The sequence below is a fragment of the Chiloscyllium plagiosum genome, unplaced genomic scaffold (genome assembly GCF_037043375.1).
Source record: "Chiloscyllium plagiosum isolate Xiang-an unplaced genomic scaffold, Cpla_swu_hap1 HiC_scaffold_1, whole genome shotgun sequence".
Classification (NCBI taxonomy): Eukaryota; Metazoa; Chordata; class Chondrichthyes; order Orectolobiformes; family Hemiscylliidae; genus Chiloscyllium; species Chiloscyllium plagiosum.
In genome coordinates this window covers 134895611-134922649 of record NW_028270139.1, presented here as the reverse complement: position 1 = coordinate 134922649, position 27039 = coordinate 134895611, and the positions used below count along the sequence as shown (strand labels likewise).

The 27039-nt window shown below is 44.0% G+C and overlaps 1 protein-coding gene across 1 annotated transcript in view; it reads right to left on the bottom strand.

Moving 5' to 3' along the window:
* pstpip2 (proline-serine-threonine phosphatase interacting protein 2) overlaps window positions 1-24681 on the bottom strand; it is a 135016-nt gene extending 110335 nt beyond the window's left edge. The window contains exon 1 of the mRNA XM_043713091.2: window positions 24268-24681. Coding sequence (XP_043569026.2) covers window positions 24268-24300 — 33 coding nt within the window. The 5' untranslated portion in view covers window positions 24301-24681. The remainder of the gene's footprint in view (window positions 1-24267) is intronic.
* Window positions 24682-27039: the final 2358 nt, after the last annotated feature.

Genomic DNA, 27039 nt, shown 5'->3' with positions numbered 1-27039 from the left:
CAAAGAAGACAGAGAGACATGGAACTTGTTTTCCTTAGAGCCAACAGGGCAGAGGGAGGACCTGATTGAAGTGGAGAAGGTTCTGAGGGGCATAAATAGGGTTGTTAGGCAGAAACTTTCCCTTAGTAGAGGGATTAATAACAAAGATCACAGTTTTGTGGTAAGGAGCAGGAAGCTGAGGAGATTTGAGGACCTCTTTCATTTCACCCAGAAGATGGTGGACATCTGAAAGTCATAACCTAAAAGGGTGGCAGAGGCAAGAACTTTAAGTATTTAGATGAGCATAGAAGGCTATGTGCTAAGTGGTGGACAATGGAATTAGAATAAAGACTTTATGATCAGCACAGAAACGTTGGACTGAAGAACGATTTTCCATCCTGTAAAAACTATGACTATGAATTTATAGATGACAGAATGCAAAATACCCAACAAACAATGACTCTTCCTTGTCTTCATCTTCCAAAGCCTTAAAAAAAACAAAAGTAGCTATTGGTGGACAAAGAAGCACAGGTTCAAGACTTACTTGCCACAGAGGTGCATTCCAATATCTCTCATCTTAAGTAAGTCAGTTTCTCTCAGATGGCCAACGTGGCCTCTGTTACATAGACAATAGGTGCAGGAGTAGGCCATTCTGCCCTTTGAGCCTGCACCACCATTCAATATGATCATGGCTGATCATCCTTAATCAGTATCCTGTTCCTGCCTTATCTCCATAACCCTTGATTCCATAATCCTTGAGAGCTCTATCCAGCTCTTTCTTAAACAAATCCAGAGACTGGGCCTCCACTGCCCTCTGGGGCAGATCATTCCACACAGCCACCACTCTCTGCGTGAAGAAGTTTCTCCTCATCTCTGTCCTAAATGGTCTACCCCGTATTTTTAAGCTGTGTCCTCTGGTTCGCGACTTACCCATCAGCGGAAACATGTTTCCTGCCTTCAGAGTGTCCAATCCTTTAATAATCTTATATGTCTCAATCAGATCCCCTCTCAGTCTTCTAAACTCGAGGGTATACAGGCCCAGTTGCTCCAGTCTTTCAGCATAAGGTAGTCCCGCCATTCCAGGAATTGACCTCGTGAACCTACGCTGCATTCCCTCAATAGCCAGAATGTCTTTCCTCAAATTTGAAGACCAGAACTGCACACAGTACTCCAGGTGTGGTCTCACCAGGGCCCTGTACATCTGCAAAAGAACCTCTTTGCTTCTATACTCAATCCCTCTTGTTATGAAGGCCAGCATGCTATTAGCCTTCTTCACTACCTGCTGTACCTGCATGCTTACCTTCACTGACTGGTGTACAAGAACACCCAGATCTCTTTGTACTGCCCCTTTACCTAAATTGATTCCATTTAGGTAGTAATCTGCCTTCCTGTTCTTGCCACCAAAGTGGATAACCATACATTTATCCACATTAAACTGTATCTGCCATGCATCTGACCACTCACCTAACCTGTCCAGGTCACCCTGTAATCTCCTAACATCCTCCTCACATTTCACCCTGCCACCCAGCTTATTATCATCAGTAAATTTGCTAATGTTATTACTAATATCATTAATATATATTGTAAAGAGTTACACTGCCAGTGTACATGAAGCTAGGTTGGAGAAATACCTCAGATTTCTCCATTTTATATGCACCTAACTTAACCGCAGTATTTGCCAAGGCCAGTTAAGTATTTGTCTCAAAAGAAAATGTTAACCATGTTACTTGTACTGCTTCCAGATTTACCATCCAGAGTTGTTCTCATTGTGGGATGGGTCACGATTTGGCATGTTACCTTTAAACTGTTGGAAACTTGTCCCACATTAAAATGCAAGTTTCCTGCTACCCAATTCCCAGTCAAGATCAAAAGCAAACTCAGTTTGGACACTTATGTTTGGTTTGTCTGAATGCTAATAACAGCGTGAAAGTAGATAGAGACATGTATATAAGCCTGGAGGAGTACACATTGGTCCTCGTTGCTTCACTTGTTCAAAACAATAGTGAGAGGCCAGAAGACTGGGAGGCCTTTAAAAACCAGCAGAGAACAAACGTATTATATTCATTTAGTCATACCTTCAGAGAACAACTACAAAGGCAAGAAGGGAGGCGAAGATAAAGTAGGAGGGTAAGCTAGCTAGTAATATAGAAGACATCAGCAAGAGTTTTTTTTGAAAAGAAAGAAAGAGAGAGAGAGAGAGAGACAGGAGAGGATATTGGACCCTGGAAAATGAGGAAAGAAAAGTAGTAATGGGAAAAAAAAACAAATGGAACGAAGAGGAACTGAACAGATACTCTGCATCAGTTATCACACTGGAAGGCACCAGCAGCATACAAGAACCTCAAGAAAGCCAACGGGCCAGAGGTGACAGTAATGGTTATTACTGAGGAGAAGGTGTCAGGGATGGTGAAAGGTCTTAAGGTGGAAAAATAACGTGGACTATATGGACTACACACCACAGTTTTGAAGGAGATAGCTGAGGAGATTGTGGAAGCATTGCTGGTGATCTTTCAGGAGTCAGTGAAGTCAGGGAGGGACTAGAGGACTGGAAAATGATTAAAGTAACATGTCTGCTTTAAGGAGGGAGGCAGGCAGAAGACAGGAAATGATAGGCCAGTTAGCCTGACCTCAGTTGTTGGTATGATTTCAGAGTTCATTATTAAAGATGAGAATGCAGATTACTTGGAAATACATGGTAAAATAGGGCTAAATCAGCATGGCTTCATCAAGGGGAGGCCATGCCTGACAAATTTGTTAGAATTCTTTGAGGAGGTAATGGATGTAATTAATTTGGATTTCCAGATAATCTGCAACAAGGAGGCTGCTAAATAAGATAAGAGCCCATGGTGTTAAGGGCAAGACATGGATAGAGGATTGGCTGACTGGTAGAATGCAGAGAATGGATATCAAGGGTTATTTTTTAAGATGGCAGGCAGTGATTAGTGGAGTTCTGCAGGAGTCAGCAATGGGACCATAACTCTTCATGTTGTACAGAACAATCTGGGCAAATTAACTGAGGGCATTGTTGCTATATTTACAGAGTCACAAAAGTAGGGGGAGGAACAGGTAGTGTTGAGGAGGCAGGGAGGCTGCAGCCTCCCTTGGACAGGCTGGGAGAGTGATCAAATAAGTAGCAGATGGAGTGCACTGTGGGAAAGTGTGAGATTACAGAACAAAGAACACAGAAGAGTATAGCGCATGAACAGGCCCTTCAGCCCATCATATTTGTGTCAACCATGAGGCTATTCTAAACAAATCTCATCTGCCTGCACACAGTCCACATTCCTCTAATTTCTGCCTATCCATGTGTCTGTCTAAGCACCTCTTTTAACTTTGCTATCATATCTGCTTCTACCACCTCTCCCTGCTGGACATTCCAGACACCCACTTGCCTTTAGATATTCCCCCTCTCACTTTAAGTCTATACCCTATTTGACATTTCCACACTGGCAAAGAGACCCAAACCATCCATCCAATGCATGCCTCTTAAATACTATTACCAGGTCACCCCCTCAGCCTCCGATGTTTTGGTGAAAATAATCCTCATATGTCCAATCTCTCCTTTTGGCTTCTTATGCACTTTGGTGCAAAGAATATAGACTATTGGTTAAATGGGGAAAAGCTTTGCTAATCTGAAGCACAAAGGTATTTGGGAGTTCTAGTTCAGGATTCTCTTAAAGCAGATAGGAAGGCAACTGCAATGTTAGCATTCATTTCAAGGGGACTGGAACATAAAAGCAGGCATGCACTATGAGGCTGTATTAAGGCTATGATCAGACTGTATTTGAAATATTGAGAGCAGTTTTGGGCCCTGCATCTAAGGAAGGATATGCTGACATTGGAGGGGTCCAAAGGAGATTCACAAGAAAGATCTTCGGGGTGAAGGACTGGTCATATGAGGAGCAGTTGAGGACTTTGGGTCTGCACTTGGAGTTCAGAAGGATGAGGGGGCATGTCATTGAAACTTGCAGAATACGGAGAGGCCTGGATGCAGTGGACATGGAGGAGGTGTTTCCACTAGTAGAAGAGACTAGGAACTGAAGGCAAAGCCTTAGATTGACGGGATGACCCTTTAGAGCTTAAATAAGAAGAAATTTCTTCAGCAAGAGAATGGTGAATCCACAGAATTTATTGCCAGAGGGTTGTGGAGGCCAAATCATCGAGTGTATTTAAGACAGTGATAGATGGGATTTCGATTAGTAAGAGGATCAGGGGTTGCAGAGAGAAGACAGGGGAGTGGGGTTGAGAAACATAACAGGAGAAAGTGAGGTCTGCAGATGCTGGAGATCAAAGTTGAAACTTTATTGCTGGAACAGCACAGCAGGTCAGGCAGCATCCAGGGAACAGGAGATTCGACGTTTCGGGCACAGGCCTGAAGAAGGGCCTGTGCCCGAAACGTCGAATCTCCTGTTCCCTGGATGCTGCCTGACCTGCTGTGCTGTTCCAGCAATAAAGTTTCAACTGAGAAACATAACAGCCATCATCAAATAGTGGAGCAAACTCGATGGGCCGAATGGCCTAAATATGCATCTATAGCTTATAGTCCAACTGTAAAATAGTAGCGGCATCACACTCCTCCAGTCTCACTAAACAGGCATTTCAAACAAATGCCCTCTCCTACAATTATTACAATAAGTGGCTTAAACAAACTAAAAACATAAATTATAGAATTTTGCTTAGCAATTTCACCAGTGTGCCCTGATTCAAAAGTTACATAGTTTCTCCTGTAAATGGTTATTTACTGTCATAACAGATGTGGAGGACTTTTTGTTTTATTTTTCATTCACACGACAAGATTAATTTATCTAAAATCAAATAAGGCAAGATTCTTCTTTGACTATTTAGTTACTCATGGGATGTGGGCATCGCTGGCTGCCCCGCATTGATTGCCTGTCCCTAGTTGCCCTTGAGAAGTCAGTGGTGAGCTGCCTTCTTGAACTGCTATGGTCACATATTGTAGGTAGAATCACAATGCCCTTAGGGAGGGAATTCCAGGATTTTGACCCAGCAACATGCAATACCATTTTAATGCTTGCAACATGTTGTTGATCATTGACTCTAATCGGAAGTGGTGGTAAAGAATCCATGCTGCAATTGCCTTCTGAATCACATATTCGCTCTGGTACCAAAAATAGCATTTAAAAACTTATCCAAGCAGAAATTCTTGCTATCCACCAAACCCCACACTCACCCCACCTACTTTATTTCATATAATTAGCTTCAGGTTCAATTAAGTGTTGCAGACATATATTTCAGAATAGCAACTTGTCTTTAATAAGACGACTGCCTCTCGGTGCTTCCCAGCAAGTCCACTGTTGTTTGGAGTTGCAGTCTGAACAAGCAGCAATAAAGAATATGTTGATGATCAGTCAATCTCATTCATGGCACTAACAGATATGTAAGCCTGCTGTTTTATATTCATTTAGCCATACCTTCACACGAGGAAAAAGCACTCATCTGAAAATCTGGGCTACACTGTAACAGGAGTGAATTTCATTTAGTCACGGGGAAGCAACACACAGTATTTTGCGGTTTTCAGCTTTTAGAGGCCATTCAGCTTTCCCAAACTCTCCTTTTTCCAAATTCTTCCAAGCTGGGACCAAGGAATAATTCACCTGCTGTTATAGGAAGAGGTGAAGGATGCTTGTGTGGACTGGACCTGAATGGACAGTTCTTTCATTATCATCAGGTGAGCTCAGGCTAAAGGCAGCTCCTTGGCTCTTGCTCTGCTTTCTTGGCAGTCTGTATCAGTGGTGGCTTGCCACTGCCTTTAACTGTCACGTCTACATCAAGTGAAACAAGAATTAAACCTAAACTGAAAAAAGAGACAGAACTCCAGATGCTGGAGATCTGAAACAGAGAGAAAAAACCCAAAAGGTGCTGGAGAAACTCGCAGAGTCCCAACATAAAGGCGGTTTTTCCCTCTACAGATGCTGCCAGAACAGACCTAAGCTGTTGGCATTAGTCAGAACCACTTGGTTAACAGCTCCGGCCGGCTGCATTGTAATACTAAATCAGGAGTGCTGAGAGCAGATCTGGGCACCACACCTTAGGAAGAAGGGAGTACGAGAATAAAGCCTGGACTTCAAGAGTTAAATTACGAGGAGAAATTCATCAAACGTGGCTTGCATTCTCTAGAATTTAGAAGGTTAAGGGGTGATCTGATCAAAGTCTTCAAGATATTAACAGGAAAAGATCGTTTACCTTTATCTACCCTACTTCCACTAGTTAAGGATTCTATAACTTGGGTCATAGTCTTAGAATATGGGCCAGACTGTTCAGGAGAGATGTTAGGAAGCATTTCTACATACAAAGAATGGGTAGATATTTGAAACTTTTCCACAAACAGCAGTGGAAGCTGGATCAGTAGTAAATTTTAAATCAGAGGAAGATAATATTTTGGTAAGCAAAGGAATATGAACCAAAGGCAGGTATATGAAGTTAGGCCAGAGATCAGCCATGATCCCACTGAAAGACAGAACAGACTGGAGGGGCTGAATAGCCTTCTCCTATGCTCCTATCCACAAGATCTTTGCAAAATTAAGAAATGGCTTGGGTCAGGCACAAGTTGTTTTATTCATTCATGGGATGTGAGCATCACTGGCTGGGCCAGCCTTTATTGCCCATCCCTAGTTGCCCTTGATAAGTGAGCTGCCTTCTTGAACCACTATTTCAAAAGGGACAATATTAATCCCAGCTCTCAGCTGGGCATGGTATTGTTGGGGGTGCTAGTGTTTAACCTGTTAATAATAGGAAGCCCACACCAACATAAATGTGTCTACTTCCAGTTTATCTAGAGTGGGTTTGGCATTGGTCAAATACCATGAGATCGGTCATCATTAATAATATCTAAGGTTTAGATGTTATCAGCAGTTTGGATTTAATGATTGCAGACCATATTTCCTAGCAGTCAAGAATCCTGGCAGCTAAAGGGAAGTATGATTTTTTACATTGCTTTGGAACCAGGGACTATCCCTAGCAGTTCTGTCAGCTGCCTTATAGCACAGTCTTTCCAACTTGTCATCCTGCCTCTCAAACAGCCAGAAAGCACAGATATTAAGAATTGTAATGATAATGTTAAATTTGGGTGGGCCTCCACATTTCCAGGTTACCCAGAGACTGACAGATATCCCGAACCCCTCCTCCAAATAACAAGTTAAACTTAAGTCTTTTGCAGAAGTCATGACAGTTGGAAAGATCTGATTCTAGCATGTGGCAACATCAGCAACATTGTACCAAGCAGTGTTGTAATTCTGCGATCAGGCAATTGATCAAATTGCAAATCACTAGAGAAATTTCTAACTTGACAGAAAAGCTAAAGTTATGGAAATTTTGAAGAGCCACATTCCCATGGACAACTGATCTTTAAATTTCCTTTTAGGTTAATTATTGGCAAACAAACTTGTACTAAATTCAAACATTATAAAAATGACTCAGAAATTGCCTTGAACTACCATGTAGAAAGCAAATAAACAAAGTGGCAGACTAGTTCTCTTGTGTGTGCATGAGGTGCATGTCACTTCAACACATGTTCACTCTCATTAAACTATTTTCAAAACGTATACAAAGGAATTCAACTTTTCATTATAATACTAATAATTAAGATTTAAATGAAGGAATACACAACTATCTAAGTTAGCTGATGACAGAAAGTTGAGAGAAAGTAGGAACTGTGGAGGAGGAAATGGGCTTAACTATTCATGTGCACAAAATATTCAAAGTTGGTTCACACATTGAAAATAATCAAAAAGGAGCCTTTTTCTCAGAAGGGTTAGACTTCATAATTGAAGAAGTGTTTCTAATTTCAAATAACGGGAAAAAAAGATAATCTTAGAACTACAGATCATTCATGTTGATGTCAGTGCTGGCAAGGTACTGGAATAGCTAAACCCTGCAGCAAAATAATTGGTAGAAAATTGCTTAGAGACAGAAAATAAGTGGCATAGATTCCAAGGTGCTAAGTCATTCTTCCGCAACTTGATATACTTCTTTGAGGAACTTTAGGAAGCGTTGATAAAGGTAAGGTAGTAGTTTTGATAAAACAGTAGACTTCTAACTAAGATTTGAAGTCATTTAGAGTCCAAGGATAAACGGCTGAATGTATAGTAGTTTGGCTAAAATTTAGAAAGCAGAGACTAGAGCATGGTTAGTTAGTTTGAAGCATCATGGAAAGCTGTGTTTCAGAAGGACCAGTGCTGAGAAATTTTCTTTAGAAGGTATTTTCCCGATCAACCTGTTCAGAGATCCTACGACATCTCTGGGTCAGATAGAACTTGAACCTCGGCCTCTCGGGCCAGGGTTAGGGATATTCCCATTGCACCTCAAGACGACCCTAAATGGGGAAACTTTTTTAGATGTGTCAGTCTTTCACATTTACTGGCAGAAGACTTGTCTGTATAGTTGGAAGGTTGGGACTGGAAGACAGAATCTACACTGACTTTTTTCTAATCAACTTGTTCAGAGATATTACTATCCGCCTCTGGAGCAGGTGAGACTGACCCCAGGCCTCCCAGTCCAGGGGTGTGGACATGACCACTGTGTCACAAGAGAGCTCTTTCAGTGCTGGTAATCCCTGTTAGTCAAAATTAACATCACTAATTTGAATCTAAGGACAAAAAACAGAACTTCAGATGTTGTAGCTGATACCAAACTGCTAGATCTAATAAGACAGTAGAAAATTTGCAGAGGATGGACTTTGGAGAACTAGAAGAGAAATATGGAGCATGGAAACAGACCCTTTAGTCCAATTCATCCATCCTAATCTAGTCCCATTTGCCAGCACTTGATCCCTTAACCCTTCCTGTTCACATACCCATCCAGATGCCTTTTAAATGCTGTAATTGGACCAGCCTTCACCAATTCCTCTGGCAGCTCATTCTGTACACGTACCACCCTCTGTATGAAAATGTTGCCCCTTAGGTCCCTTTCATATCTTTCCCCTCTCACCCCAAATCTATGTTCTCTAGTTCTGGACTCCCCGATCCCAGGGAAAAGACTTTGTCTATTTATCCTATCCATGCCCCTCATGATTTTATAAACCTCTATAAGGTCACTCTTCAGCCTCCGACACTCCAGGGAAAACAGCCCCAGCCGATTCAACCTCTCCCTATAGCTCAAATACTCAAACCCTGGCAACGTCCTTGTAAATCTTTTCTGAATCCTTTCAAGTTTCACAACATCCTTCCTATAGGAGGGAGACCAGAATTGCACGCAATATTCCAAAAGTGGCCTAACCAGTGTCCTTTACAGCTGCAACATGACCTCTCAACTCCTATACACAGTGCTCTGAACAATGAAGGAAAGCATACCCAATACCTTCTTCACTATCCTATCTACCTGTGACTCTACTTTCAAGGAGTTATGAACCTGCACTCCAAGGTTTCTTGGAAAACAGAAAATATATTTTTTTTCTTTCATTAGATTTGGGTGCTATTGGCAAAGCCCACATTTACTGTCAATTCCTAATTATCCTCAGACTGAGTGACTTGCTCAGATCATTTCAGGGACAATTAGAAGTCAAAAACATTGTCGGGGATCAGGTTCATGTATTTATTGAATTTAAATTCCACTGCTGTCATGGTGGGATTTGAGCCCTTGTTCCATTAGCTTAGTATATTAACATTAACCACATTCTCCTCTTAAGCACGGACCTGAATAGAATACATGAGCTCATGGATCTAGGGGCACGGTTCGTCAAAGTGTTAAATACACCATTGCTAGCAGCCAAAAATGCAAAGCACTTTACTCTTGAATTCCATACCCTAGAAATAAATTTCAGTACTGTAGATACTATAGACCAGTGAGCCTGACCTTGATGGTGGGCAAGTTGTTGGACGGAATCCTGAGGGACAGGATGTACATGTATTTGGAAAGGCAAGGACTGATTCGGGATAGTCAATATAACTTTGTGCATGGGAAATCATGTCTCACAAACATGATTGAGTTTTTCGAAGAAGTAACAAAGAAGATTGATGAGGGCAGAGCAGTAGATGTGATCTATATGGACCTCAGTAAGGCGTTCGACAAGGTTCCCCATGGGAGACTGATTAGCAAGGTTAGATCTCATGGAATATAAGGAGAACTAGCCATTTGGATACAGAACTGGCTCAAAGGTAGAAGACAGAGGGTGGTGGTGGAGGATTGTTTTTCAGACTGGAGGCCTGTGACCAGTGGAGTGCCACAAGGATCGGTGCTGGCTCCTCTGCTTTTTGTCATTTACATAAATGATTTGGATGTGAGCGTAAGAGGTACAGTTAGTAAGTTTGCAGATGACACCAAAATTGGAAGTGTAGTGGACAGTGAAGAGGGTTACCTCAGATTACAACAGGATCTGGACCAGATGGGCCAATGGGCTGAGAACTGACAGATGGAGTTTAATTCAGATAAATGCGAGGTGCTGCATTTTGGGAAAGCAAATCTTAGCAGGACTTATACACTTAATGGTAAAGTCCTAGGGAGTGCTGCTGAACAAAGAGACCTTGGAGTGCAGGTTCATAGCTCCTTGAAAGTGGAGTGGCAGGTAGATAGGATAGTGAAGAAAGCATTTGGTATGCTTTCCTTTATTGGTCAGAGTATGAGTACTTGAGTTGGGAGGTCATGTTGCGGCTGTACAGGACGTTGGTTAGGCCACTATTGGAATATTGCATGCAATTCTGGTCTCCTTCCTATCGGAAAGATGTTGTGAAACTTGAAAGGGTTCAGAAAAGATTTACAAGGATGTTGCCAGGTTTGGAGGATTTGAGCTACAGGGAGAGGCTGAACAGGCTGGGGCTGTTTTCTCTGGAGCGTCGGAGGCTGAGGGGTGACCTTATAGAGGTTTACAAAATTATGAGGGGCATGGATAGGATAAATAGACAAAGTCTTTTCCCTGGGGTCGGGGAGTCCAGAACTAAAGGGCATAGATTCAGGGTGAGAGGGGAAGGATATAAAAGAGACCTTCAGGACAACGTTTTCACGCAGAAGGTGGTACGTGTATGGAATGAGCTGCCAGAGGAATTGGTGGAGGCTGGTACAATTGTAACATTTAAGAGGCATTTGGTTGGGTATATGAATAGGAAGGATTGGAGGGACATGAGCCGGGTGCTGGCAGGTGGGACTAGATTGAGTTGGGATATCTGGTCGGCATGGACGGGGTGGACCGAAGGGTCTGTTTCCATGCTGTACATCTCTGTGACTCTATGACTCTATATGTTAAACCTGCGCGTACAGAAATGTGTATAATTCTGGTCTCTGTAATATTAGCAGGACCTGGAAACATTGGATTAAACATCACAAGAACTGAAAGATTACAGCTATGTGAAAATATTGAACAGGTTGGGCGCATTTCTATCTGGAAGAGCAGTGATCTAATTGAAGTCATGATGAATGGGTTAGACAGTATAGAGGAGGAGCAAGTGAGGACTATAGATGCTGGAGATCAGAGTCGAAGAGTGTGGCACTGGAAAAGCATAGCCAGTCAGGCAGTATCTGAGGAGCAGGAGAATCAACTTTTTGGCAGAAGCCATTCATCAGGAATATGGAGGGGTGGAAGGGAGCTGAGAGGTAAATAAGAGGGTGGGGCAGGGGTGAGGTTGGGGGAACAGAACTGGGAAAGCAATTGGTAGATGCAGGTGGTGGGGTGTGCGATAGTAATAGGTTGGTGGGAAGGTTGTAGCAGATAGGTCGGTGGGGCCCATCTATCACCTAACCCCATCTATTGCCTTCCCAGCTACCTTCCCCCAGCCCCACCCTCCTATTTATTTCTCAGCCCCCTTCTACCCCAACCACATTCCTGATGAAGGGTTAATGCCCAAAATGTCAATTCTCCGGCTCCTCGGGTGCTGCCTGACCTGCTGTGCTTTTCCAGCGCCACATTTTTCGACTCTGGACAGTACAGAGACAGAAAGAGTGTTTCTAATTGTAAGAGAATATGTTTATGCCACTTCATTTCATAAAGTGAGTATTAAAGTACAATAGGGATTGAAAGCGAAATGTCTTTATTTGGAGAGTTGTTAGAATGTGGAACCCAGAACAATAGGAAGTGGTTAATGCAAACAGCTTCGATGTTTCAAAAGGAAACTAGACAAATAGTGTAGAACGAAAGGACAATTACCAGCACAAGCCAGTGAGGCCATATGACTGCTTCTGAGCTCTATATTTAACCGAATCCTATGTTGTTACAGTTAAGTTTACAGTCTTCAGGTTGTTCCTAACTAATGTTAGCCCAAATTCTACTAATTTCATTCTTCTTTCATAGATCTATGCCAATTCTAAAGAAATTCTATAACTTTAATGTAATCAAACACACATATACTGTATATAGCTGAAAATGTGTTGCTGGAAAAGCGCAGCAAGTCAGGCAGCATCCAAGGAGCAGGAGAATCGATGTTTCGGGCATGAGCCCTTCTTCAGGAATGAGGAAAGTGTGCCAAGCAGGCTAAGATAAAAAGGTAGGGAGGAGGGACTTGGGGGAGGGGTGTTGGAAATGCAATAGATGGAAGGAGGTTAAGGTGAGGGTGATAAGGTGAGGGTGATAGGCTGGAGTGGGGGTGGGAGCAGAGAGGTCAGAAAGAAGATTGCAGGTTAGGAAGGTGGTGCTGAGTTCGAGGGTTGGGACTGAGACCCCCTATTTTTGGCCAGAAAATCTGGAATTTTCCATCCATCTCATGTAAAAGTTGACCCTAATTCTTCACACATAACAGATCAACATTTGAGAGGCATGGAGTCAGAGATGTACAGCCCAGAAACAGACCCTTCAGTCCAACTCGTCCATGCCAACCAGATATCCCAACCTATTCTAGTCCCATTTGCCAGCACTTAGCCCAAATCCCTCCAAACCTTTCCTATTCATGTACCTATCCAGTTGACTTTTCAATGCTGCATTTATATCAGCCTCCACCACTTCCTCTGGCATGTATGCATCACCCTCTGCGTGAAAAGGTTGCTTCTTAGGTCCCTTTTATATCTACCCCATTCTTTTTAAACTATGTCCTCTAGTTCTGGACTCCCCCACCCCAGGGAAAAGACCTTGTCTATTTATCTTATCCATTATGTTTTTATAAACCTCTATAAGGTCATCCCTCATTGCCCGACACTCCAGGGGAAAGTAGCCTCAGCCTATTCCTCTCCCTGTAGCTCAACCCTGGCAACATCCTTGTAAATCTTTTCTGAACCCTTAAGTTTCACAAAATTGAACTGAGACCAGAATTGCACGCAATATTCCAACAGTGCCCTAACCAATGTCCTGTACAACTGCAACATGACCTCCCAACTCCTGTACTCAATGCTCTGACCAATAATGGAAAGCATACTAAACGCCTTCTTCACTATCCTATCTAGCTGCAACTCCACCTTTATAAAACTACGAACCTGCATTCCAAGGTCTCTTTGTTCAACAACACTCTCCAGGACCTTACCATTAAGTGTATAAGCCCTGCCTCTGATTTGCCTTTCTAAAATGCAGCGTCAATGTACATAAACGTTACGATGAGGAAACAAATTTTGTGTTATTATGTGTTTTGATATACAAATCACACCAATGTTGGGCTACGGATTTCTTAAGTTCATTATCAAATGTACACTATAATTAGTGTAATACTAATTTCATCATTTAGTATGAACTTAGTGATGATATCAGTTCCTATAAAAGATAGGCCTATCTGCATTTACTTCACTATAATTACCATGCAGCTGTTGATGATTTCTCGTGGCGACAATGATCAGTGAGACTGTATGAAAGTCAAGTGTCTGATAAAGAAATATTATCAGAAAAAAAGCTTAAAATATTAGTTTGAGAAACAAAAACAAATGAAATCGAGAGAAAAGAGAGGGAAATGGAAGAATTTGGTGTGAATGTTTAAGATGCATCAGGTCAGAGTCAGGTAACAAACTCTGTGTGTAGCTCAGCTGACCTCAATTCCCCTGTCACGCTCATGTACATTACTCTAATTCATTGTGATTTTTTGTAACAGGAATTGCATCCCCTCAAAAGCAATAACCATGTAATAGTCGACCCCATAAAGTCTAAAATGTTGACTTTTACATGAGTCTATATGATAGTTGGGGTGGTACAGTGGTTAGGATTACTGTCTCACAGTGCCAGGGTCCTGGGTTTGTTTTCAGTCTTGGGTGACTATCATTTATTCCCATGTCTGCAAGGGTTTCCACCAGGTGCTCTGATTTTCCTCCACAGTCCAAAGACGTGTAGGTTGGATGGATTAACCAGGCTAAATTGCCCCAAAATGTCCAGGGATGGGCTAGGTGAATTAGCCATGATAAATGAAGAATTATGGGAATTGGGTGGAGGTGGGTGTAGGGGCTGGGTATGAGTGGGATGCTGTTCAGAGGGTCAGTGCGACTCAATGGGTCAAATAGCACTGTAGGGATTCTATGGGTCTCAGTGTCTCACACAATCCAATACTAGTGTGACACTCAGCGATGCATACAAGACTCGGTGATCCTTAAAGACTTGCATTCCTGTTCTTTGCAATTCCCAGAGATGCCACATTTTCCTCATGGAGAGTTAAGTTCCTGACATGTAATCTGTCTGTCTGTGACTGACAGCTTGTTATTTTGGATGCAGTAACTGGCAGTGCTCGAAAGGTAAATTCATCTTTGGTCCAGAACTCGTGGTGCAAAATAAGGGTTACAACTTGTATTACGTTGGTGTCACTACTCCAGCATCCAAAATTTCCTGAAACAGCAGTTATTCTGAGAGAAGATAGGCACAGGATGGTTCCCGTTTGACACACCATGCACCACCATCACAGTGGCACTTCATACTAATGCTAAATTAATCATTGAACACATCTACAGATGCAAAACAGATATGCAAACTCTGCAATATCATCCAGGCTGAAATTCCTGTCATTATCACACAGTAACTAGATGGGTACAATGGATCTGCCCTTCCACGAAGCCAACATCAGCCCCTAATGGCTCCCCATAAGCAGCCAGCGCTTTTATCTAGTCACTGAGAAGCAAGCACAAGATTAGGATGTGAGGTATGCAAAGTATGTGTTATTATATTCAATTTACAACATTGAAACTGGTCTGCATTGGTGCTTATGCCTTTCCTTCTACCATACATCTTCTAATCCTGTCTCTCCTCTGTACATTACTAAGAGGACCATTGCTGAAAGTAACACTGAACACGCTTGACCCAAGTAGGAAGTGTCAGGTTTGCTTTATTATTGCTCACTTTGGAGATTTTCTTTCTGCTTGTGTCAGCAAATACATTCTTTTAATGTTACATACAACATGAAAATGCTGCTACTGGGCTGCTGTGTAAGACAGCTCCAGATTGCAGTGAACTAGAAATATAAATGGAAAGTTTGCTCAGTTCTCAAAATATAAACGCTCTCTGGAATAGAGTGAAAGATAGCACTTTGGGAGGCACTCCCAGAACGTTTGTTTAAAGTTCTTCTTGTTTGCCTGAGATCTTTGAAGCACGTTATTTACATCAGCTTCAGTATGATACAAAAGTGGTTCAAAAGAATCCAGCAAAACAAAACAAAATAAAAAGCCTGTGTCCCTGTAGCTGCTGCTTTCTGCATACAGATTACGTTTTAATGTTGTTGTGAATAGGCACAAGCAATGCTTGATGAGGAGCCCATCCAAAGGTCAGGATATAACTCTGAATTCATCATAGAGCTGTGCATTTGTTTGCTGGTTGCATGTGAAATGAAATTCTCCCACAGTGCATACAGCAAGAAATGATGTGAATATTAAGCAAATTTTGAAAGTGATGATGTTGGGGGAGGTCCCTAGAGGGGTCTAGTTAATATTGGTGGACACTAACCAGTCAGAAAATTTACTGTTCTCACTTTTGCATCATTCCTTTTCAACTCTTTAAAAGAAACAAAAATGGTATTTATGATAGCACCGCATTACGTCCTTAAAACATCCCAAAGCACTTTACAGGACGCTGCATTTTGGACACATTCTTTATTATATACTCTCCCCTCATCTTTTAAGCACATACCCAAATTACTGTGACCACAAGGATAGATAGATGATCAACTGGCACCACTGGCACAGAGTGGACATTAAGTAATATTTGTCTTTCCACGAAGAATGAAATAATTTCTGCACCTCACCATCTGCACACAATTGCACCCACACACTAACCCCAACTTCTATAGCATCCTCGGTCCACAGACAAAGATTATGAAAGAAAATGGGGATGTGAACTGGCTTTTTGTGACAGCAGGCTCAGAACTTTCCTGAGCCACTGAAGTCTACAGTGGCAAGGCAATACATTTTGGATGGGACACCAAAGTGAGATACCATACATTAGCAGCACTAGTCAATAATAAGCAATTTTAAATTTGATCCTTCAGTCAAACAAAATATAGTGTTCATTATCTTATTGTTGATTTTGAGACCTTGCTGTAAGCTGGTCCATTGGTGTACTGTAAAACTGCATCAATGATTGAAGAATGTTTATTTTTGTTGAGACGATGAGCTGCAAAGTACTGTGGAATGTTCTTAGGTTGTGAAAACAGTTTGGACAAAGTCCCTTTCTCAAAATGCTTCCTGATATTTGTCTTGATCTTGCCTTTGAACCCAGGCCCTATGGGTTGATTTGAACTCCAATCTGGATAAACATTTTCTGTCACCAAATCATCAATGCTTGCACAACTTTTATTATCTTACCTTCATGCCTGCTCAAGATTCAAAGATCAACATACAGCTGAAACAGATTTATTGTTATGGTCACTGCAAATAGCAACTGTGTAAAAATTACTAGTCGGGAACTAAAATTGATCTCCTTTCAAAATTACAACAATTTTATAAGTATAGGGTGTAGGTTTGCTCGCTGAGCTGTAGATTTGTTATCCAGATGTTTCATTACCTGGCTAGGTAACATCATCAGTGGCGATCTCCAAGTGAAGCGAAGCTGTTGTCTCCTGCTTTCTATTTATATGTTTGTCCTGGATGGGGTACCTGGGGTTTGTGGTTTTGTCATTTCCTGTTCGTTTCCTGAGGGGTTGGTAGATGGCATCTAGATCTATGTGTTTGTTTATGGCGTTGTGGTTGGAGTGCCAGGCCTCTAGGAATTCTCTGGCATGCCTTTGCTTAGCCTCTCCCAGGATAGATGTGTTGTCCCAGTCGAAATGGTGGCTTTTTTCATCTGTGTGTAGGGCTACAAGGGAGAGAGGGTCGTGTCTTTTTGTGGCTAGCTGGTGTTCGTGTATCCTGGTGGCTAACTTTCTTCCTGTTTGTCCTACGTAGTGTTTCTGGCAGTCCTTGCATGGAATTTTGTAGACGACGTTGGTTTTGTCCATGGGTTGTACTGGGTCTTTTAAGTTTGTTAGTTTTTGTTTCACTTGGATGTCGCCACTGATGATGTTACCTAGCCAGGTAACGCAATGTCTGGATATCAAACCTACAGCTCAGCGAGCAAATCTACACCCTAAATCTCAACCTGAGCTACAAACCTTCACAAACCTTGCAAAAATTTTATCAGTGTCCTATATGGCACATCTGGCAATTCCCTAGACAAAAAATGATTTACAGATAAGATATACAGTGGTGGCATTAGATTAGATTAGATTACTTTACAGTGTGGAAACAGGCCCTTCGGCCCAACAAGTCCACACCGACCCGCCGAAGCGTAACCCACCCATACCCCTACATTTACCCCTTACCTAACACTACGGGCAATTTAGCATGGCCAATTCACCTGACCCGCACATCTTTGGACTGTGGGAGGAAACCGGAGCACCCGGAGGAAACCCACGCAGACACGGGGAGAACGTGCAAACTCCACACAGTCAGTCGCCTGAGACGGGAATTGAACCCGGGTCTCTGGCGCTGCGAGGCAGCAGTGCTAACCACTGTGCCACCGTGCCGCCCAAATTAAATCAAGCATTATTTTGTGTCTATCAGTAATTATTCATTTACTGATGTGGGTGTTACTGCCTGGACTAGCATTTATTGCCTTCAGCTGAATGACTTGCCAGGCCAATTAAGAGGGAGGTTAAGAGTCTGGAGTCATACATAGGCCAGACCAAGATGGTAGATTTAAGACCATAGACATAGGAGCAGAAATTAAGCCATTCAGCTCATTGAGTCTGCTTCGCTCAATCATGGCTGATAAATTTTCTCAACCTCATACTCTTGCTTTCTCTCCGTAACCCTTGATCCCCTTAACAATCAAGAACCTATCTCCATCTTAAATACACTCAATGACCTGGCCTCCACAGCCTCCCGTGGCAATGTATTCCTTAGATTCACCATTGTCTGGCTGAAGAAGCTTCTCCTTACCTCCGTTCAAAAAAGATTTTCCCTTTATTCTAAGACTGTGCCTTCCAGTCCTTCCCTAAAGCCCATTAAAGCCACTATTTCTACAACAAATAACCAATGTTTACATGATTGCCATTTTTATCTAAAATTTTGCAGAATTCAAAATTTCACCAATTGCCATGTTGGGCTTTAAACCCATGTCCCAAAATATTAGGGATTACCTGTCTAGTGGGATCGCCACTATGCCACTACCCCTCCTTAACTGGCAAATTGACAACCCAGTCACAGTTTTGTTTAGGATTCGTAACAGTTTTACTAACATAGATGTCGCTAACCCAAAACATAGCTTTGATATATTAGTGGACAGCATGTACTGAGTCAGAAACCTGACACTTGCAGTACAGCTTCCCCCAGTGTGAACGTTGTGGGGTATACATTCTGCCACAGAGTCATGACTAGCAGAGAGAAACACACAGCTGTTCTCTGCCATCTTATTGCCATTTATATGTGGAAGCAGGAAAAAGGATGCTACGCATCACAACATCATGAAAACGCCACACTCTCTCTACAGCACTCCACAAATGCTTACTAAAACCAAGTATGACACTAAACCACATGAGAGGGGTGTTAGCTCAGATGACCAGGCAGGCTTCCAAGAATGAATGTCATAAAGGAGCAAAGTGAAGTAGAGTAGGGTGGGGAGGTTTACAGAGGTAGGCCTAGGTAGCTGAAGACACAATTACAAACAGTACAGCAACTAAAATCAGGCGGATGGTATAACAAGCTGAAATTTGATGAGCACAGGTCTCTGAGGGTGATGGGGCAACATGTTCACAGATTTGAAATTCGTTGCTGACAGCATTGTAAGATAACACTGCTGTTCCAGCTTTTTTTTTATTTCAAAAATATACTTTATTCTTAAAATAATTTGATGGTCTGTACAGTTGGTCATGCCATACATATGTAAACATGTACATACAGAGATCAGAATTTATCATTTTTATACATGTCTGTACATTTTTCAATCATATGCCCATATAATTAGCTGAGGCGTCAGCAGAGCCCAAATGACTGCATGGGCCCCCTATTCTTCGTTAGGCAGGCAGACTTTACACAGTGGTCTTTCCCCACCGCGCCTTGGCGGCAGCTGCCCCAAGCTTCAGCACGTCCCTCAACACGTAGTCCTGGACCTTGGAATGTGCCAGTCTGCAACACTCAGTCGGGGTCAACTCCTTCAGCTGGAAGATCAACAGGTTTCGGACCGCCCAGAGAGCGTCCTTCACCGAGTTGATGATCCTCCAGGCACAGTTGATGTTCTTCTCGGTGTGCGTCCCGGGGAACAGGCCATAGAGCACGGAGTCCCGCGTCACGGCGCTGCTCGGGACGAACCTCGACAAACACCACTGCATTCCTCTCCAGACTTCTCCTGCATAGGCACATCCCAGAAAGAGATGTGTGACAGTCTCGTCCCCCCCTCAGCCGCTTCGAGGGCAGCGTGCGGTGCGGCTGAGAGTCCGGGAGTGCATAAAGAATCTCACAGGCAGAGCCCTCCTCACCACCAGCCAAGCCATGTCTTGGTGCTTGTTGAAAAGTTCTGGCGATGAGGCATTCTGCCAAATGGCTTTGACAGTCTGCTCAGGGAACCGCTCGATAGGATCCGCCCTCTCCTTTTCCCGAGGGTCTCAAGGACACTACATGCTGACCACTTCCTGATGGACTTGTGGTCAAAGGTGTTTTTCTTCATAAACTTCTCCACGAAGGACAGGTGATACGGAACGGTCCAACTACTCGGAGCGTCCCACAGCAGCGAGGCCAGGCCCATCCTTCGCAACACCGGGGACAGGTAGAACGTCAGTACGTAGTGACACTTGGTGTTTGCGTACCGGGGATCCACGCACAGCTTGATACAGCCACACACAAAAGTGGCCATCAGGGTGAGGGTGGCATTGGGTGTATTTTTTCCCCCGTTGCCCAGATCTTTGTACAGCGAGTCCCTTCGGACCCGGTCCATCTTTGACCTCCATATAAACTGGAAGATGGCCCGGGTGACTGCAGCGGCACAGGTTCTGGGAATAGGCCAGACCTGTGCCACGTATAACAGCAATAACAGTGCCTCACACCTGATGACCAGGTTTTTTCCCACGATGGAGAGCGACCATAGCTTCCATCTGCCCAGTTTCTGCCTCACTTTGCTGATACGCTCCTCCCAAGACTTGGCGCACGCCCCAGCCCCTCCGAACCAAATACCCAGCACCTTCAGGTGGTCGGTCCTGACTGTGAAGGGGATCGAGGATTGGTCGGCCCAGTTCCCGAAGAGCATGGCCTCGCTCTTGCCTCGGTTTACCTTGGCCCCCGAGGCCCGTTCGAACTGGTCACATATGCTCATGAGTCTGTGCACGGACAGCGGATCCGAGCAGAAAACGGCGACGTCATCCATGTACAGGGAGGCCTTAACCTGCAGGCCCCCGCTGCCAGGAATAGTCACCCCTCTCAGGCTTGCATCCTTCCTGATGGACTCGGCAAATAGCTCTATGCAGCACACAAACAAGGATGGAGAGAGAGGGCAGCCCTGCCTGACTCCAGATCTGACTGGGAAGCTATCTGATTCGCACCCATTGATTAAGACTGCACTGACAATGTTGGTGTAGAACAGTCTGATCCAATTGCAGATGCCCTCCCCAAAGCCCATTTTGGAGAGAACATCTCTCATATACCTGTGTGATATCCTGTCAAAGGCTTTCTCCTGGTCCAGGCTGATCAGGCAGGTGTCCAACCCTCTGTCCTGCACGTAGGCGATCGTATCCCTGAGGAGTGCGAGACTCTCAGCGATCTTCCTGCCTGGCACAGCACAGGTTTGGTCAGGGTGAATCACTGACCCCAGAGCAGACCTGACCCGGTTGGCGATTATCTTTGACAGAATTTTGTAATCCGCATTCAACAGTGAGATTGGTCTCCAATTTCTGATTTCCTCCCTCTCCCCCTTCCGCTTGTAGATGAGGGTGATGATGCCTTTCCTCATGGATTCACTCATGGTACCTGCCCGAAGCATACTGACATACACCTCCAGCAGGTCCTGGCCAATCAAGTCCCACAGAGCGGAATAGAGCTCGACCGGTAAGCCGTCGCTTCCGGGAGTTTTATTCTTTTCGAAGGACTCGAGGGCCTTAGTCAGCTCATCCAGAGATAGCGGCTGGTCCAGCCTCTCCCGTGTTCCGTCGTCTAGGACCTCAGTGATAGAGGACAGGAACGACTGGGAGGCCGTGCTGTCGGTCGGCTTCGTGTCATACAGACTGGCATAGAAGGATTTACTGATCCTCATGATGTCAGCCTGAGATGACGTTGTCGAGCCATCTTCTTCCTTCAGGCTGCTGAGCATGGAGCTCTCTTTGTGCACCTTCTGGAAGAAGAAACGTGAGCACGTCTCGTCCTGCTCCACCGAGCGGACCCTGGACCGGAAGATTATCTTGGAGGCCTCCGAAGCAAAGAGCGAGGCTTGCTGGCCCTTCACCTTCTTGAGGTCCTCCGTGACATCCACCCCATCGTCTGCAGCAGGAGCAGGTTCTGCATACTTTCCTGGAGCTGGGACAGTTTTCCCCGCTTCTCTCTCGCCTCCTGAACACCTTTGAGGATGAAGAACCTCTTGATGTTCCTTTTTACTGTTTCCCACCAGTCCGCTGGGGACTCAAAGAGGGGCTTCACGGTTCTCCAACCTGCGTAGTCCCTCATGAGCTCCTCAATGTTTCCCGGGGTCAACAGTTTTGTGTTCAGCTTCCACGTTCCCTTACCAGCCCGCTGCTCGTCCTGTAGGTGACAGTCGGCCAGCAGGAGGCAGTGGTCAGAGAAGAACACCGGCTTGACGTCGGTGGATCTGACCGAGAGTGTTCGGGACACAAACAGGTAATCTATCCTTGAGCGGATAGACCCGTCTGCCCGTGACCAGGTGTATCTACGCTGCGCTCCGTCTGCAGGGGTGCTGAAGACGTCGTGCAGCTTGGCATCTTTTACCGTGTCCATCAGGGCTCTGGACGTGGCGTCCAGTTTACTATCCCCCCCGCCGGATCGTCCATCTGCATCAATGATACAGTTGAAGTCTCCGGCCAGAATGACCGGCCTGGACGTAGCCAGCAACAGTGGAAGCTGCTGCAGGACGGCCAACCGTTCACTCTTACCCACTGGGGCGTACACATTAATCAGTCTCAGGGGAGCATTCCTGTACATGATGTTGGCGACGAGGAGGCGCCCGCCCACCACCTCCTTAACCTCGGAGATGGTGAAGTTGCCTCCTCGCAACAGGATACCCAGGCCGGAGGCACGGCTATTGTTGCCCCCCGACCAAACTGACGGCCCATGGGCCCACAAGCTCAACCATCTCCTGTAGCTGCTGAGGTGCAGTATCCCACACTCCTGCAGGAACAGGACGTCGGCTTTCACATTGGCCAGGAAGGCCATCGTAGAAACAAATCACGTAGCCGATTTGATGCTGTGCAGTCCCGGCACTAATTGCCTCAGCACAAGCTCTCCCTGGTGTTGGCACCGAAACATCACCACCTACTGTGAAGAATACATTTCTTTATCATGGTGCTACCATTCCTTTCATCACTGATTACTGGGTGGATCTGGAAGGGTTCCTGCTTTGGAGAAGTTTCACAAATGTTTTCCTCATGCTGAAACCTGAATTTACGATAATCCCTTGCTGACACAAGCCACATTAAAGCATGACGCAAATGCAGTGAATTTCACCTGGTTGTGGCTCCACCTCCTCAGGGGTCAGTTTACAGTTGCTGCTTAGATGAATGTTTTGCCTCCTTCGACACAGTGGATGCAGCAATACCAGGGACGGCCAAAGGGTGGAATGCTGTGGAGGATCTCATCAGTCAACTGCAGGGAAGGCCCACTAACCCCAGACATTCACCCAGCAATGGTGGGTCTTCCCTTGGAGTGCAGACCGGGGGGGGGGGGGGGGGTTTGACCAATGGGAGCCCAGGCACCTTCCACTCAGCAGCACCATGGAGGAGACTATGACTGAGGCCCAAGATCAAAGGTAGTTGGGGGGGAGGGTGGTATGGACATGGCAGAAGAGCAAGAGGTGGTTCGCTTTGGGCACCACATGGTCTAATGTGTAGTCCCTAAATCAGGAGCTACCCATAGAAAGTGACAAGGGAGCTCGCAGCTTTGGTGAAGAGGGGGATCATCCCAGTCGTAGGGAGCTGTGGCCTCAGTTGGAGATGGGGGCGAACAAAAAAACCCACTTTCCGCCCCAGAACCCAGTTCTGCTGGAGGCAGGAAGGCAGTGTGAAATCAAACGCCAACATCTGCCTAAATAAACGTCTCTCCAACCTCCAAACGAAAGAACAAGAAACATGAACTCTCTCTCCACAGAACTACCATACTGAGTATTTACAGCAGTGTCCTTTATCTGTCGGATTTCCAGCATAAGCAGTGTTTTCCTTCTGAAATTATACTCCCATTGGTGAACCACACACCAATTCTTAAAAAAAATATTGGTTTGCACCTACAATCTGAGCTTGAAAAAAACATTGAAGATTCGCATTTATATTCCTCACGTTCTGGTATGTTATACAGTTGAAGGAAAATGCGGAGTATCGTTAACACGTCTAGCAACGTCTGTAAATTGGGGAGGGGTAGATGAACACTTGAAGCACAATACTTCATCAGAACTGCCTGAAGAAGTTTTCGGATGTTGGCCTCAGATTTCCAGGTAACAACTTTTTAATTCCGTCAGTGAGGTGGACCAGCCTGTGGGGATTCATTGCAAGCATTTTAGGTGTTGACCAGCTAAAAATACAGAGAGAGAAAGAGCAAGGGGCACTTAACGCAACTTACACCCCTCTCACCCTAGTCCAACACCGGCATCTCCAAATCATTACACCCCTCTCGGTCTTCAGACACCAAGAAAACACTTTGGGAATGTTTACCTACTCACAATCCTAACAGACACACAAACGCATTTTAAGATCAATACCCCAACCTCCTGCACCCTCCCCAGCAGATAGCGATAAGTTCACATAGCCCTGGACAGGCAACACACAAACCACTCACCCAAAAGTTGTCCCGAAACCGTGGCTCTCTCATGATGAAGTTAAATGCCGAGCCTGCACTAACTCTATCCCCAGAACTCCTGTCCTGTCCTGTCCTGCCCTGGCCTGTCAGCAGGTTCAGGAACACTGCTGTCTTGCAGACGATCTGACTAACATTTGTCTAATTCTCCACCTTTCGGCTGGTTTTAATTCCTTCACCCAAAAAGGCACACAGACACAATTGGATTCCTCTGGGTCCTAGTGTCTATCCGGGCTGTGCAGGGACGCTTCAGTGCATTGATCTGCGCGGTATTGTTTCTATTTTGAGTCGGGATGCTTTCTGTTCACTGAAGCGATGAAGGGGCGAGTTCCTGTTTTTGGCAGTCTGTACTCAGGCATTCGCCGTTCCAGAGGCAGAGTGCTGAGATTGACTAGAATTCACGGGGACAGGTGGTTTGCAGCACCACGCCATCGAATTCCCCTCCAAGATTTAATGTCCAAGAACATTGTGTTCATAGCAGGGCCTAGCAGATTGAGTATCAATTTATAACTCCGCCCTAAATATTTGGATGAGATTGAGCGAGATTCCAGACCAGCCACGTCATGGAAAGAAAATTATTTTCTCCCTGTTGCGATGGGGTATGCTTCCATAGCGATTTCTAGGGTGTGGTCAAGGCAAGGCCTTATTCCTTGGGTGTGGATTTACTGTCGAATCTGCTCTCACAACCTGACAGACAGCATATTCCAGATAATGACAATCGTGTGCAATGTTACCTCTCGTTCTTTTGCCAATTAGCTTCAATCTGTGCCCTCTAGTAATAAAGACTTTGTTGATCTCTCAGAATGCCCATTACAAATCTTCTCTGCTGCAAAGCAACTAGCCCACCTTCAGTAAGCTCTCCATGAAAGTGTATTCCCACATTCCTGACATACTATTTTAATAGTCTGTGTGGGTTCGATTCCAGCCTCGGGTGACTGTGTGGAGTTTGCACATTCTCCCTGTGTCTGCGTGGGGTTTCCGCCAGTTTCTTCAGAAACCAAAAAAAACACTTTGGGAATGTTTACCTACTCACAATCCTAACAGTTTCCAGTTTTGTCCCTCAGTCCAAAGATGTGCAAGTTAGGGGGATTGGCCAGGCTGGGTGGGTAAGTCATGGGTTCCAGAGATAGGGTAGGGGGTGAGTCTGAATGGGATGCTCTTTGGAGGATCAGTGTAGATTCGATGGGCCAAATGGTCTGCTTCCATACTGTAGGGACTCTATGAATAAATCTCCTCTTTAAACTTTCTGATGCTTTGACATTCTTTCCAGAGTGTAGTACTCAAAATTGGACATTATGCCTGAGGTAGAAAGGCCATGGATTCAATATTTCCTGTAACAACCTTCTCAACTTGTTCTGTCATTGTGAAAGATTTGTACTTGTACACCTAAAGGTAACTTTCTATCTGCACCCTATTTTTCTCTACTAGCTTATCTGTCAAAATGCATGACTTCACACTTCTCCACATTAAATTTAATCTCCACGTGTCTGTTCATTGCAATCTCTCTCTTTGAGGTGTGTTACTATCCTGCATATTGTCTCTACGTTTCCAAATTTCATCTCGACTGTAAACTTTGAAATTATGCTCTCTGTTCCCAAATACGGATTGTTAATAAATACCAGAAAGGGCTGTGGTCCTAACATTGACCACAGGAGTTACAACTGTCGTCTTCATTTGTATCTGAAAACCTACCTTTCACCATAACTCTTTGCTTAGTCAATTCGGGGTCATACCCAATAACATTAAGCATACAAACACATGGAAAACAAAACATTTATTCAACACAAAAAATCAAAGTCTGCAAAAATTAAAATGTTCGCAAAAATTACAAGGTCCACAAAAATGTAAAAGTCCACCTTGCTTGGGAGATTATCAACAGAATCCGAAACAACTAAACAACTTCCATAACAAGCTCATTCATCTGGAAGTAGGTTATGGTTCGGCTCTCTTGTTCATAAACGCGACACAGGTCATTTATTTGACATTTAGGTTTTGCAATTTGGGTGACTTTTCTGTGTGTCTGAAGTTAATAATTAACTTTCCGTAGTCATGATAATTTTTTCAAAAATAGTTTGTGAGAGCTTCTTTGGTGGCTTTTTTTTTGTATTTACCTTAGACTATTTTACAACTTAGCAAAATAAAACATTGTGCTTGAAGGTATGTTACAAATCTCAGTTTTGGATTTTTTAAGCTTGGGAAAACACCCATAGTTTAGAGAGAGCTTTTCTTTCAATTTTGATTTTTTAAAATTCAGTTCTTTGAAGTCCTTTGATAGGAATGGTTGTGTAGAGCAGTCCACCTGGGAAGGGAAGAATACAGTAAGACTAGTTTACCCTAGAGTACAGAATTAGTGATAGCTGCAAATCAGAAATATTGGGGTAAGTGCTGAACAGTTTATTTGAAGTTGAGTATCTTTAAGATCAGGTGTGTGTGGAAGAATTCTGAAGAGATTTATTTTCTCCAGTGTAAGTACGAAACAAGGAGTGTTTTTGGAAACCATACAATGGATGTTTTTATTTTGAAATTTGTAAACAAGTGTTTAGGATTAATAGGTTTTTTTTCTGATTAATAAACTTTCATTTATCTGCCACATTGCTTACTTATGCTTTACTGAGAGACAATCTTGTTAAAACTAAAACAAAACAAAATATCTATCAAGCCAATAGTTCAGTTTTGCCAGCAGCCATCATGAAGACTTAGCAAGTTTGGAAAAATTCCTTCAATGGTTATCATAGGTAGTGAGATCTTATCATG